This window comes from Equus przewalskii, chromosome 2 (genome assembly GCF_037783145.1).
Source record: "Equus przewalskii isolate Varuska chromosome 2, EquPr2, whole genome shotgun sequence".
Lineage (NCBI taxonomy): Eukaryota > Metazoa > Chordata > Mammalia > Perissodactyla > Equidae > Equus > Equus przewalskii.
The window spans coordinates 10,235,122-10,250,814 of NC_091832.1; the positions used below are offsets into that span (position 1 = coordinate 10,235,122).

A 15,693-nucleotide genomic window follows, 5' to 3' on the forward strand; every position below is an offset into this window, starting at 1 on the left:
AATTGTCTAGGTGGAAATAATTTGGACAAACTTCTGTTTTACTAACTTTATAAAATATTAGAGTAGTCTGAGTAAGGAAACTGGGGAGATCTATGAGTCAATATGGTGACTTAAGTAATTTCTCCTGTAGGTCTAGGTTTATGATGCGCTCTGCCCTAGGAGAGAGCAGCTTCAGCTCGCTGAAAGTCTAAAAGCTGACTAACTAGCCAATCTGTGAATGTGTCCCTCCTTTGGGATATTTTCAGTGTCTGTCAGACACCTTCTATACTATCAGAGTCTTCTTCAAAGTGTGTTTCAGCAACTGTCTAGAAACCTGCCCTGAAAAAAATACCTGATTTTAAAATTATAGTCTTTTAAAAGTAATTTAAAATGCTGTATTATACCAAATTGGCAATATAAACATAAGAGTATGGACTATTAACAGGTATCTTTCTTCATTTAATTTGAGTTACTTTTATATATATTCAGATGTTGGATTACTAAGGCAAAATATATGTGTATAAAGGTGGGACTTCTGGTAATGATGGTATAAAGAGATTGATATTTCCTCTCAGTGCACAAAACAAGGATAAAACTGGGTAAGATTGTCACAAACGACAGTATCAGGACACTGGAAACTGACTGGCAATTAAGACAATCAAGACAAGACAAACTGGGGGCCAGCCCCGTGGCCCAGTGGTTAAGTTTGCTCACTCGCTTTGACAGCCTAGGCTTTGCTGGCTCGGATCCTGGGCATGGACCTACTCACTGCTCACTAAGCTGTGCTGTGGTGGCATCCCACATAGAAGAGCTAGAATGACTTACAACTAGGATGTACAACTATGTGTTGGGACTTTGGGGAGGAAAAAAAAAAAGAGAGGAAGATTGGCAACAGACGTTAGCTCAGGGCCAGTCTTCCTCACTGAAAAGTATACCTTAAAACAAACAAAAACCAACTTAGAGAAAAACCCTATTGAAAAAAAAAAAAGACAAGACAAATTAAGAGTATTTATGCTTGAATAACTGCTAAAGTTTTGGGTAAAAATGGCAGGAGTATGTGGCTTTCTTGCCTGGAACAGCTCCCTTACTCTGTGTGGCCAGTGAGAATTGTGTCTTCACCAAGCCTGGGGCTGGGCAGAAAAAGCAGCTTTGCTCCCAGAGGAGTCAGAATCAATTTTGGGCAGTGGGACTGTGATATTGTGATTTATAATAAGAAAAATATATTTGGTCTTCATCCCCGTTCTGGCACAGAGCTCCTAAAACCCTTGGAATTTCCTAAGTGATGGGGGCAATAAAGATGTCTTTTGTTATATTAACGAGACTTTTAGAAAAAGTCCCCAGGTAACCTAAGGGTGGGGGCTGGTTGCCAGGGTAACCAGCCTTGTGATTAGGGAGTTGGAAAGTTTCAGCCTCACCCTGACCTCTGGGAAGGCTAGAGGGGCTGGAGACTGAGTTCAGTCACCAGTGGCCAATGATTAATCAACCATGCCTATGTAAGGAAGCCTCCATAAAAGCCCAGAAGGACTGGGTTCAGAGAGTTTCCAGATTGGTGAACTCATAGAGGTGGGTGCTGGGACAGTGGCATGCCCAGAGAGGGCATGGGAGCTTCGTGCCCCTTCCGACGTACTTTGTCCTATAAATTTCTTCCATCTGTATCCTTTATCATATTCTTTTATAATAAACTGGTAAACAGTGAATAAACTGTTTTCCTGAATTCTATGAGCCACTCTAGTCAATTAATTGAACCCAAGTTGGTGGTTGTGAGAACCTCAGATTCATAGCTGATTGGTCAGAAGTGCAGGTGACAACCTGGACTTGTAGTTGGTATCTGAAGTGGAGAGGGGACAGTCTTGTGAAACTGAGCCCTTAACCTGTGGGATCTGATGCTATCACCAGGTACATAGTGTTAGAACTGAGTTAAATTGTAGGACACCTAGCTCCTGTCGCGGAAAATTGCTCGTGGTGTTGGAAAACCCACATGTTGGAATTGATGTCAGAATCACAGGGACAAATAGTGTGGCTTTGCTAGCTAAACGTGGCGGGTTCAGATGGGAGTGGGTGAGGAAACCCCACAGCTTGGCTAGGCCGATTGCAGTTCCAATTAGAGTGTGCAGCATAACTGCCAGAAGGTTGACAGGGAGATCTTGGAAGTAAGGGAGCAATGAAAGGGCTGAGATGATCTCCCTACCCCTTCCTGGCTGACTGTGAAACTGTGCATGTGCAGGGGAGACAGTGAGAGCCCAGCAAAAAGTGAAAGCCAAGAGATACTAGAGACCTGGCTGTCTCTTTGAGTGCATTCCCCAGCCCAAACACAGATAATCCACGGAGTGTAATGGAACACTTACAGGTCCATTGGAGACCACTAAGCTATGCATGCACAGGTGAGATCCCTAGAAAGAACAGAAGAATAAAAGACATGGCACATATATAAACTGAACAGCAAAGTGGCAGATATAAATCCAATCATATCAATTATTATATTTAAATGTGAATGGACAAAACACTCCAGTCAGTGGTTTGTCTTCCTCAGAATTCTTGTGATTCTGCGTAGACATTTGTCTGAGTCTCAGGTTGTCCTCATCACTGTGGCAAGGATTTAAATCACATCTGGGATTAAATCCTGGCACTATCACAGACTACCTGAGTAAATTGGAACAAAGTGCTGTAACATGGAGATGTCATAGGGCTGTTGGGGATTAATGAAAACTTGTAAATGGTTATAGCAGTACCTGGCATGTGGGGAACACCCAGTAGATGTTAGTGATATGACGATGGCTGTGGAGATCATGATTGTGGTGGTGGTGATGATGATAATATCTCCTTTAGACAGTGAACTCTATAAGAACGGAATCTGTGACTTTCTCATCTTTGAATTTAACTCTTAGAACAGTACTTTGCATGGAGTGGGTACTTAAATTCATAGAGGAACTAACAGTTGAGAAATCTTGCTTGAGTTTCCAGGCTGCTGGCTTGCTTACAAATTTCACACTCAAGACTGCAGTATCAGCTTCTGCCTGAATTTCTAGCCTTCCAGCCTGCCCTGTGGATTTTGGACTTGGTACTCTTATTATTGTGTGAACCAATTCCTTTAACTAAATCTCTCTCTCTCTATGTATCGTATTAGTTGTATTTCCGCGGAGAACTCCAACTGATACATATAGGTTTTGAAAGCTTAGTAAAAATAATGGATAAAACACTGAGTATTTTCTCTGTGACCAGCAATAATATGGGGAGGGGTAAAGTGATAATTTGCCATCAGGCTATGGTAGTTATAAACTCTGTCCACAAAGGACTTGATACTTCTCTCTTCCAAAGGCAGAGCTAATTCCATGGACTAAACTTAGTGACCCTAACAGATATAATGTGGTGAAGTGACAGTATTAGACTTTTGAGACCAGGTCATTAAATGCGTGGTGGCTTCCTCCTTGCTCTCACTCGTGTCTCCCTCACTCTGGGGTAAGCCAACTGCTCCGTGTGAGGACACTCAGGCAGCTCTGCGGAGAGGGCAGAAGCTGGAGCAGCATTGCTAGAGTGTGTGTGAAAACTTGAGGAGCCTTGGAGAAACTGTCAGATGAGTGTTTGCAGGAAAGGGAGGTAAATGCTATTGGAAGCTAGAGGGAAGGGGCATCTTTGTTATGTAGTGAAGAAGGTTTAGCAGCGCAGTGACCTTCAGTAATGTGGGATGTAGAGAACACCTAAGGAAACGGGGAATCTGTCTGCAGAGCCTTTCAGACAGAGTGTTAGAGGGGCTGCCTGGTTCCTTCTTGCTGCTTACAGCAAAATATGAGAGAAGACAGAGAAGCAAAAGGAAAGGCTGTTAAACAAAAGGAGTTGGAACTTAGTGTTTCCAAAGATTCCTAGCCTTTCCCAATAGCAAGTAAAGCTAAAATTAAGAAATTACATCTGAGAAGAAATCATTCCAGACACTTTCAGGAAATTGTGGTCTGATGGTGAAATCAAGGGTGTGACTGTAAAATCCTTCATTAAAATCTGAGAAGGATCCAAGATGTTACCTCAGGAAATAATTTAATCAAACATAGTTTGTTGTGTTTTTTTCCCCCCAAAGATGCTTGAGGGCATTCTCCCTCACCAGTCTCAGCAGAAGCCCAATATTGAGAAAGGTGTGGCTTTTGTCTAATGGAATCAGTTGCAATAAGGAGTTCACATTAGGACCAAAAGTGCTTTTTTTTTTTTGAGAAAGGTTAGTGCTGAGCTAACATCTGCTGCCAATCCTCCTCTTTTTGCTGAGGAAGACTATCCCTGAGCTGTGCCCATCCATGCCCATCTTCCTCCACTTTGTTTGTGGGACGCCGCCACAGCATGGCTTGGTATGTGGGTGTAGATCTGCACCTGGGATCTGGACCCTCAAACCCCAGGCCACTGACGTAGAGCACACAAACTTAACTGCTGCACCACTGGGCTGGCCCCCAAAAATATTTTTTAAGAGCATTATATTGGCAGAAACATCACCAGCTTGGTCTGAAATGGAGACCAAGCTTTTACAAAATGAAAAGGCCTTTGGATCCCCAAAATTCTGTTGACAGGACCCAAGCTCGGAACCCTGTGCACCTCCAAACATAGTCTACCTCTCATTGCAAAGGAACGATAATTCGCAGGATGGAAGTGGGAGCAGAGAGTGAGCCAAGAACAATGGATAGTTATTTCTGAGCAGGAATAGGACTAAACTAATTGAGGAACTTCTAACATTTTCCTGGCTGGATTTTGGAATTGCTGTGGACCAGTGATTCCTGTTTGCCTCTTGTTGTCTCCCTTTTCTAACAGAAATGTCTATAGTGATTATCCTGTGCCTGCTGCACGTGTGTACTTTGGGTATGTGTGGGGTACATGACCTGTCTCTTTAGTTCATGGGTCTTCTAATTGTGAGTATTCTAGAAACTGCACTTAAAGAACCGCAACTGATGAGACTGAGTAAGGATTTGACTTAGATGCCAACGTCCTGGATTTCAAGCTGAAGTTGTAAAAGGACGACACTTTTTTCTTTTGTTTTTTGTGGAGCATAATGTTTAGTTTACACATGGGAAAAGTGTAAATAACTTTTGTTCAGTGGGTGGACTGTGGTGGTTTTAAAATATGCCCACAAAATTTTTAATATTCCTCTGCTGAAAAGGTAGCCCGACTCCTTTGTCCTTGAGTGCGGGCTGTTTTTAGGGACTCGAATGAGTAGAATGTGAGAGAAGTGACGGTGTTGGACTCTGACCCTGAGTCGTTAAGTGATTGTGGCTTCCTCCTCGCTTTATTTGGGATCACTTGCTTTGGGAGAAATAGCTGCCATGTCATGAGGACACTCAAGGAGTCCTGTGGAGAGGTCTGTGTGATGAGAAGCGGAGTCCTCTTGCTAAAAGCTAGAAAAGAACTTTGGTCTCCAGCCAACAGCTGTGCGAATGAGCCCGGGCAGGAAGCAGGTCCTCCAGCCCCAGGCAAGCCTTCAGATGGCTGAAGCCCAGACAGCATCTTAACTGTAATCTGGTGAGAGATTTCGAGCGAAAACCACCTGGTTCGGCCTCTGCCAGGTTCCTGACTCACAGAAACTACGTGAGATAATAAGTGTTTACTTATGTCTGAAACTGCTAAGTAATATGCTGTGCAGCAGTAGCTAACTAACAACTAGGCATAGTGGACATCATTGATAAAAGATATGTTTGCTGAAAAACAATTGTTCAGTTAATTATTAGGCAACTCAGATTTACCTTTTCTGTAACACGTGAGGTTTGAAACTCTAAAGTCAGTAGATCAAAGGCTGGATTTGTAGAGGACAGATGTCTGACTTCTACTATATTAGAGTGAAGCTGCAGTGGACGCAGACAATATCTTTTAATGTTTTGGTGAATGCATAATTTATGTGCTTCCAAATATTTTCTCATGTGCTTTGTGACTATTCCTTTGAATTTTGTCCTTTGTCTCTACTTTTTTTTCTTTTCTTTTCTTTTGCTGAGGAAGATTCACCCTGAGCTAACATCCATGTCAATCTTCCTCTGTTTTTTAGTGTGTGGGCTGTCAGCACAACATGGCCACTAACAGAGTGGCTTAGGTCCATGCCTGGGAACTGAACCTGGGCTGCCAAAGTGGAACGTGCTGAACTTAAGCACTAGGCCACCAGGGCTGGCCCTGTCTCCATTTATTTAAAAACAATGTCCCAGCTGATGATTGGAATGTTGTGAGAAATAGAAGCCAGGTTTGTTCATAGATCTGAATATAAGCTACATTTTGGAAAAAGATGTTGGAGGAATTGGTAGAGACTTCTCTCTCTTCTCTTTTCGAGAACTGCGTACCTAGCAGCTGTGATTTTTTTTCCTTAACGTGAGGAGATTGTCCAAAGAATTTCTTGATTATGTAGTTAAATATGTCTTAATTTGTAAAAGTAAAAAGAGCTGAAATCCATTAAATATTTTCATGTACTTATGACTTTAATATTATATAATAGTTTTAAAATTTTAGAATAATTTGGCAGGGAAAGGCTTGAAAATGAAAAAAGTATATTGATTTTTCTGTAAAAGTAGTATGATCACTCGCAAATGAATCAGCGGCAGCAAGGAAAGTTTCTTGCTGGCATTCAGCATGACTGTGTTGTCTTTGTCGTTAATAAAAAGTTCAAACTAGCAAGTGAAGCAGCTGGACCTTGACGAGTGGTTTTACGTTAGGTCGTATTTTCATCACTAACAATTATCTTTCTTTAAATTGAAATGTCTAATAACGTCCTCTTTCTTTCCCTCAGGGAATTGCTCCAAAGCTGGAGTTTTCTACAACCTCAGTGATTACTGAATGTCTGATAAGTTCAAGGAAGTGCCGCACTCAGGTGAAATCATTTATTTAAAGTGTTTCCTGGTTTATTCATCTTTATGGGCGTTTGGCAACCATTATTCTTTTATTTTTTCTGGAGCTCTTTTCATTTTTTTCTGGTCAATTTTTAAAGTAAAACAATTATCATAGGTATCTAGCAGTTTGGTTACATCTTAACTGTAAGAGGGAAAAGTTTGATACACATGATAGAAGGTGCCATGATGTTTGTTTGTTTGCTTGTTTGTTTAACATCATGGGCTTTTTTTTTCACTGCAGGGGAATCAGGCTGTCAGAAGAACGTTAGGATCAGGAAGCCCCACAGAGAACAAGAATGGGGGCTTCCTTACAGCAGTTACAGGTTACCATCAAAAGTTCAAAGGGTGGTTTTTTAGCAACTGTGACCACAGGTTCTCTGGCTGGGGTATTGGTGTTTAGTGAGTATAGTTTCTTGAGTGTCTCTAGTTCTTTAAGGGACTGTTGCTCACTTTGGTGGCTGTACTGGTGCTATCAGTCAAGGGAAGCTTGGATACTGCCGTCTAAGTACCTTCTGTATTTGTAAAAACTTCATTTAGTAAACTGAGATATCTAGGTCTGATATTTCCTTCTGGTCTAGCTTCTTACTGAGTTTCTGAGATGGCCTTGCTCCCTTGTCCGCAGGTTGTCTAATAATGTCTAGGCATCACTCACATGTGGTTGCATTATGACCAGGTAACAATGACCAGCCTGAGATGAAGAGCCAGTAATATATAAAGCCCAGTGGGCCCAACAGGGCAGGACTGGACCTTTGATGGAAAGAGTGGAATGTTCATTTACTTTTATCAGTTTTAGAGTAAATTTGTTGAGGATGATAACTGTGACTTAAGCTAAGAAAGGTAAAATATAGTTATAAAATTATCAAGGAGATCCTTTTTATTTTGTTTAGCAAGATACTTAGTACGTCAGAGTTTGGCTGTAGTTATTTATGTTTTAAATGCAAGCTGAAACAGCTGGCAGAGATCTAGCACCCTATGCTTGCTGAATGCAGAGCTGTTACTGACTTGTTCTTGAGATGTGTACTGTACCCATTGGTAAATTGTTAGAAGTGTTTTAATTGGGCTCAGACAAAATTTTCTCGCTGCATTGGGGTATGCTTTTCTAGTGGGTGGATAGAAAAGTCTTTTTTGTCTGGAGTATAGCATACACACAGAAAGCACACACATTCAAAGCGTACAACTTAGTGAAAGAGGACCTTCTAAATGTGAAACTGTCACCCCCATTCGTACTTTCATTGGACTTATGAACTAATGTTTTTCTCTATAAACTTTTGGGAAGACTGTCTTGTTTATTTCAAATTGCTATTTCAATGTTTGTCGTTCGTTCTTTCTTGAACAGAGATGTAAGAGAATGGGCTGTGGTGTCGGATGGTGTTTGAGAAAATATGCTTTAGAATCAGACAGATTTGTGTTCAAGTTCCTCATAAGACTACTTTAAAGATTAAATTGGAGAATATGTGCCTGGCACATAACATATAATTAATGAATTTTGTGACTGTTACTAAGGTTATTTTTTTTAAATTAAGATAATTGGGGGAGATCAGAAGCCGGTATTTGCAATATAAGATAGAAAGCATCAGCTGGTAGGCACAACAGAATATACACTTTTAGATTAAAATTCTGGCTGTTAATTGGTCTTATTTGAGAACATGATAAATCTACTTTTTTAAAAGGGGTTATTAGTTACAATTAAAACTTTAATGTCTATAAAACAGCATTTTCAAGTTCAAATGTAAGAATAAGACAAACTCTTTTGGTTTTTAAGAGAAGAGTGAGTAAAATAAACTTTATAAGATCATTTAGGTGTACAAGTACTTACCATGATCTTTATCCCTTTTGGCACATTATTTTCAAATTAGATGTTTTGCCACCAGTTGAATGGACTGAAAAAATTAAGCATATTATTGTGATTTTTCTGGAATAAAACTAGTTTTCTACTTATTCTTTTAACCTACTGCAAATAGTTTATTATTAAATAGCTAAATATTCATAGCTTTATTAATATATTTGTTAATCTGTTATATCAGGTAGCTTTTGCTGTGTAAACAGTGCACTAGCACACTAATTTAGTGGCTTAAAACAGTGTTTCTCACAGTTGTGTGAATGGGATGTGTGTTCTCTGGTCTGGTCTGGTCTGGCTCGCCTGGGGCTGAGTGATCTAGTGTGGCTTCACTCCCATGTCTGGCAGTTGGCTGACTGTTTGGTCTGGGAGGGACTTTACATTTCCGGTAGTTGGCTTGATTTCAGCTGGGGCAATGGCCACAAGACTCCCATCATCTAGTAGGTTAATTTCGGCTCATTCACGTGGTGGCAGGAAGGTTTTCGGAACTAAAAGACCCCAAGCACTTTTCAGGTCTCTCCTTGTGTCACATGTGCTATTGTCCTGTTGGTCAAAGGAAAGAACGATTTTATAAACAGTATAAAGCAGCTGCTGTTTTACGTTTTATGGGTTATTAATAGGATGCGTTAGGATTGAGTAGAGTTAGACAACATGTATCTGTAGTAGATACTCCACCGTTTATGACTTCCTCTGGTAGTATTCAGCATTCAAAAATTGTAATGAAGAAACAAGATGATGAGGTTAGTTACTTTAGGTTTGGTATAATCAGAGGTGGGTAAGAAGGAACTTTACTGAAATGGATGAAATTGCCGAAATGGATCATAATGGGTTCATCTGGGTCTGGTGGTAAGAGACACTAAAAATGTATGAAGGTCTGGGGGAAAGAGGTCCAGGGGCTGAGGAGGTGAGGAGGGCAAGTAACAAGTTCAGTGAGAATAAAAGAAGTAGGTTGGGGAAGAGAAGTTTTGGGATTTTCAGAGGCTGAGATACAGTGGATCTGTAGAATGATGAAATCTAAGATGAAGTCGAAGAAGATAATTAGAGCTGAGAACTAGAAAATTTAAGTCCAAGGTCTTGGAAAGATTCATTGCTTGAACATTTTATTAAACCTCAAAGGGCCTTTCATGTGCTAACATTCTTGCTTCTGTGAGTCAGTGTGATGTCATAGAGATGGATGAAATGGGATAAGGCAGAAAAATTCTGAATTACTTGTTGAAGTTGTTGAACAAGGTGGGAGAAGGTTCAGCAGCACATCAAGAGTTGTAGAGGAAAGAAAGACAATGAAATAATCTGATGCTGCGGGTTTGTATGAAACTCATGACTTATTTTTCCAATTGGAAAATATGTTTTCGGGGCTGGCTCCATGGCTGAGTGGATAAGTTCGCTTCAGCGGCCCAGGGTTTCACCGGTTTGGATCCTGGGCATGGACGTGGCACCACTCATCAGGCCATGCTGAGGCAGCGTCCCACATGCCACAACTAGAAGGACCCACAACTGAAATATACAACTATGTACTGGGGGGATTTGGGGAGAAAAAGTGGGAAAAAAAAAGATTGGCAACAGTTGTTAGCTCAGATACCAATCTTTAAAAGAAGAAAAGAAAAGAAAATATGTTTTCTTTCCTGTTTATTTATCTACTTTTGAAAAATATTTGACTCTTCTCCCTTCTGTTTCACATCTATATTTTATTTGCTTAGAATAGATACCCTTAGCAAGTATGGAAGGGAGATGAGAAATTAGAAAGGGGCTAGGATTAGTGGTTTTTTAAAGTGATTAAAGTTAGGAGGATATTTAAAGGAGGACATGTTATCCTAATAATGCAAAAGAATTTAGCCATATCACATTTGGTTTTTAAAATTTTAGACTGCTCACCAATTTTAGTAGAAGGTAGAGTACTAGCCATTAAAGTTTATAATGTCTTTTATATGTTTTTAGTTTTGTAAAAGTATGGATCCAGAATTCAGATGGTATGGTTATCTGTCATTGAATTGTAAAGTCATAGTTTGGAAGAGATCTTACGATCCTAATCACCTTGTGTAATCCAAATAATACATTTCATGAAAATATGTATAAAGTTGTTATTCAGATTTTCACATTGTACATATGAATATGATCATAGCAGTGTGAATTAAACTTATTTTAACAGTTTTCTCCGTACAAATTTCATAATAAACTAATTAGACATGTGTATTTATAATGTTACCAAACAAAATCTCTTAAATTTTATAGCCAATTGTTTGGATACTTAATTATAAATGATAAACTAATGTTTACATTAATTTTTTAGTAAACTGAAAAAATACGTTTTCTGACTTTGTTTCTTAGATTTTTCAAATGATTAAATATTGGGCTTTCATTTTCATAAAATACTTGTTAGACTTAAGGAGGAAGTTTGTTTGATACAGTATACTTTAAAAATTACTAGACAGAGTTATCTAGGAGAATGTGGATTTGACCTCCCCCAGGATCTGCACAGGTAGGAAAGACTGATTTAGTTGACTTTGGTAGATGATGTGTGCCTTAAATTACTTTTTCAGGTTTTTTTCTCCTTGTAGTTTATGTATGTATATCTTCTATCCAAGTTAATTTTTATTTTTTCTGTCTAGGATAAATTTATTTACCATCCGGCTCCAGTTGAAAAATCACACGGCAGACTGCCAAGCAGAACATCTAGATCACAAAAGAAAAAGTCCAAGTCACCTGAGAGAAATAAGTATTGCGTAAATGCAAAAAACTACGAACAGCCTACAATTTCTTCAAAATCACACTCTCCATCTCCCTACACAAAAAGACGCATGTGTGAGCTATCTGAAGACACCAGGCAGCGGCTAGCCCATTTAAATCTGGGACCCTATGAATTCAAAAAAGAAACAGATAAACCTCCATTTGTGATTAGACATGTATGTGTTCTCTTAAACATTTCCAACTGAAATTGATCTAATCTGTTCTTCCGCTAAAAGATTATTCTGAAACTTCTTTCAGCTTCTAGTTTATATTAATAATTTTCTTCCCTGAACAGTCTGTTAGCCTAGCAATCTAAAATGGAAAATTAACTTAGAATAAAAGAATATTCTTTTGTCAGTCTTTAAACCTGACAGAAATCAAGGTCTATTATGAATGCTGTGTTAAATCCTCTGAGTGCCCGTTTCCTTCCTTCCTTAAACAGTGGACAGTGTAATAACTCTACAAATTGAAATTAGGTGTAATTGACATTTGTACTAAAATGGCAGAAATAGAGTTTTAAAAGTGAACTAAGTTTTCCTTAGAAAAGGAAGTAATCCCCACCCACCCACCATCCAGCCTTTTAAAAAATTATAATGAAAAGTAAGTTTCCTTTGAAATTATGTCCCTTGGGTAAACCTTACATGATGGATCTTTGAAACCAATCGTTATTTCATGAGGATGGGAAGGCCTTTGAAAGTGGAGAGAGTTAACTTAAGGATAGTGTAGTTCTAATCTTTCCACATGGAAGCCTGCTTTTGATATGGTTTAACTTTACAGCTTGTGTTCATGTGATAGTTGAATAGACTTTGGCTAATTTTAAGGGTCTATAATCAGAATATTTAATAAATGATTTTCCCAGAATCTTCATGGTTTATTGAATTTTTGTAAAGAATTTTTACCTTAAAAGCATTTCTTTAAGAAAAGCTTGCAAATTAATGGAAATTACTAATGAATATACATAATAGTAATAAACTTTAAGATTTAAGTGCCTGTAGAAGCAAAACAACTTTTTGGAATATCTATAAAACTATTTCTAACTTTACTGTCTCTAATTCTTTTTTTCCAAATTCTAAAATGTAAATACAAATGTAAACATGTAAATATGCTCCTTTGATGGCCCAATAGCTTTTTGAACATAGACCAACCGAAAATTCATATTTTCTTTGTGACATCCTTTAAAAAAAATTTAGATGTTCCTTAAGCAACATTTCATTCCATCTTTATATTTTGACTATGAATCATTTATTCTCTCTCTTTTTTTTTTTTTTTTGAGAAAGATTGGCCCCGAGCTAACATCTATCATCAATCCTCCTCTTTTTGCTGAGGAAGATTAGCCCTGAGCTAACATCTGTGCCCATCTTCCTCTATTTTATATGTGGGACGCCTACCACAGCATAGCTTGATAAGTGGTGTGTAGGTCCGTGCTGGGGATCGTAACTGGTGAACCCCAGACCGACGAAGCAGAGTGCAAGAACTTAACCACTATGCCACCAGGCTGGCCCGAATCCTTTGTTCTTTATCCTAAAGTAATAGACTTTTTTTTATTGTAAAAAGAAAATTTATAACGTAATGGTACTTTTAAATGATAATAGTTTATTGAGATTACTGTGATGACGTTTTTCTTATTTCTATAGAGTTTGTTTATAGTTTTGGTTACATTTTTTGAACAATATCCAGATAATGTTTACTTGCTTGTTTGATGGCAGTTTCAGAATGCCTTGAATTTTATGTCTGCCCACAATTGCAAATTAAATTGAAAAGAAAGGACATAGTAAATTTGAATCTGAATGACTAGTAGCATTTTATTTAAAATGCCTCTGTACAATGATAACCAGGAATATTTAGGGCGTTAGCCACATAAAAATTGTTTGGGGAAATAAGTACTCTTAAAATGTTTATTTCTATTATTCTTTTTCACACCAGTGTTCAAAATAGAATAATTCTAATACTGCTTGGTATAAACCTTGACATTTTTATTTAAATGATTTCCCTGTCAGCTTTCCAGTGAACAGAAAGAAATGCTTACTCTAAACCTCTAGTTAGAAAATTGTTTACCTTATTTTACAGGAAACTAGATTTTTCCAGTTTTATTTGTAAACATAGAGATGTCCGTTTTTCCCCATAGCCGTTCGTGATTTTAAAAACACATAAGTAACCAAAAAATTTTAATTTAATACATGCATACGCAAAAAGTTAACACTTTTAGGGAAGACATACCAGTTTTACATAGATTGGATAAAGAGTAATCTTAAAGAATAAGGAGCAGTTTCATGAAATCAACTAGCATGTTCCCAAACAAACTGGCACAACCATCCTAGAGGAGTTAACCAGCATTCTTTTCTTTTTCATTCATGCGGAATAGGATCTTTTTTTTTCTATTGTGGTAAAATATGCATAATGTAAAATTTACCATTTCAGCCATTTTAAAGTGTATAATTCAGTGGCATTAAGTACATTCGTATTGTTGTGCAGCTGTCACCACTATCTAGTTCCAGAGCTGTTCTTGTCGTCCTGTGTGGAAACCCTGTCCTCTTTAAGCATCTGCTTCCCATGCCTCCCTTTCCCTAGACCCTGGCAGCCACTAACATGCTTTCTCTCTCTATGGATTTTCCTGTTTTGCCGTTTCATATAAATGGAATCCTACAATATTTGGCCTTTTGTGTCTGGCTTTTTTCATTTAGCACAATGTTTTCGAGTTTCATCCATGTCATAGCATGTATCAGTACTTGATTCTTTTTATGGCTGAATAATCCATTGTATGAATTTATACCACATTTTGTTTATCTATGCATCTGTTGATGGAATTTGGGTTATTTATGCCTCTTAGTTATGTGACTGGTACTTCTGTGACATTTGTATACAAGTTTTTGTTTAAATACTGTTTTAATTCCTCATTGCTTGAATATTTAGGAGTGGAGTTGCTGGGCCCTATGGTTGAGGAATTGTCGACCTGTTTTCCACAGTGATTGCCCCATTTTACATTCACGCCAGCAATGTATGAGGTTTCTAATTTATGTACGTTCTCACTAACAGTTGTTATTTTCTGTTTTGTTTTCTTTTTACTATAGCTGTCCTGGGGGTGTGGAGTGGGATCTCATTATGGTTTTGATTTCATTTCCCTGATGACTAATGATGTTGAGCATCTTTTCCTATGCTTGTTGGCCATTTGTGTATCTTCTTTGGAGAAATGTCTATTCAAATTTTTGCCCATTTTTAATTGGGTTGTGTGTCTTTTCCTTGTTCAGTTGTAAGTTTTCTTTACATATTTTGGGTTCTAGATCTTTATCGGGTATGATTTGCAAATATTTTTTTCTCATTCTGTGGCTTGTCGTTTCACTCTCCTTTTTTTTAAATTTTAATTTAAAAAATTGTAAAATATACACAATATAAAATTTACCATTTTAATTAGTTTTTTGTGTACAGTTCAGTGGCATTAAGTACATTCACATTGTTGTGTAATCATGACCACCATCTATCTCCAGAACATTTTCATCTTGCTAAACTAAAACCCAGTACCCACAACAATAACTTCCCATTCTTCTTTCCCTTCAGCCCCTGGCACCTACCATTTTGCTTTCTGTCTCTGTGGATTTGACTACTTTGGGTACTTCATCTAAGTAGAATTATACAATATTTGTTCATTTGTGACTGGCTTATTTCACTTAGCATAATGTCATCAAGGTTCATCTACGTTATAGCATGTGTCAGAATTTCCTTCATTTTTACAGCTGAATAATATTCTTTTTTTTGTTTTTTCTTTTTTATTGCAGTAAACATTGAATTATAACATTATGTAATTTTCAGGTGTACATTGTAATATATTTCAAATTCTGTATAGATTACATCATGTTCTCACCCAAAGACTAATTACAGTCCATACCATACACATGTGCCTAATCACCCCTTTCACCTTTCTCCTTACCCGCTTCCCCTCGGGGAACCACCAGTCCAGTCTCTGTCTCTATGTGTTTGTTTGTTGTTGTTGTTACCTTCTACTTATGAGTGAGATCATACGGTGTTTGACTTTCTCCCTCTGGCTTATCTCACTTAGCATAATACCCTCAAGGTCCATCCATGTTATCACAAATGGCCGGATTTCATCATTTCTTATGGCTGAGTAGTAGACCATTGTGTATATATCCCACATCTTCTTTATCCATTCGTCCCTTAATGAGCACCTGGGTTGCTTGCAAGTCTTGGCTATCGTGAATAATGCTGTGATGAACATAGGATTGCAGGTATTCTACGCATTTGTGTTTTCAAGTTCTTCGGATACATACCCAGCAGTGGGATAACTGGATCATATGGTAGATCTATCCT

At 38.1% G+C, this 15,693-nt stretch overlaps 1 protein-coding gene across 2 annotated transcripts in view; it reads left to right on the forward strand.

Annotated features, from left to right (window-relative positions):
- SPATA6 (spermatogenesis associated 6) overlaps positions 1–15,693 on the forward strand; it is a 121,386-nt gene that overhangs the window by 37,355 nt on the left and 68,338 nt on the right. For both annotated transcript variants that reach the window (XM_070592592.1, XM_070592583.1), the window contains exons 6-7: positions 6,713–6,793; positions 11,256–11,549. In XM_070592592.1, the coding sequence (XP_070448693.1) occupies positions 6,713–6,793; positions 11,256–11,549 (375 nt within the window). The remainder of the gene's footprint in view (positions 1–6,712; positions 6,794–11,255; positions 11,550–15,693) is intronic.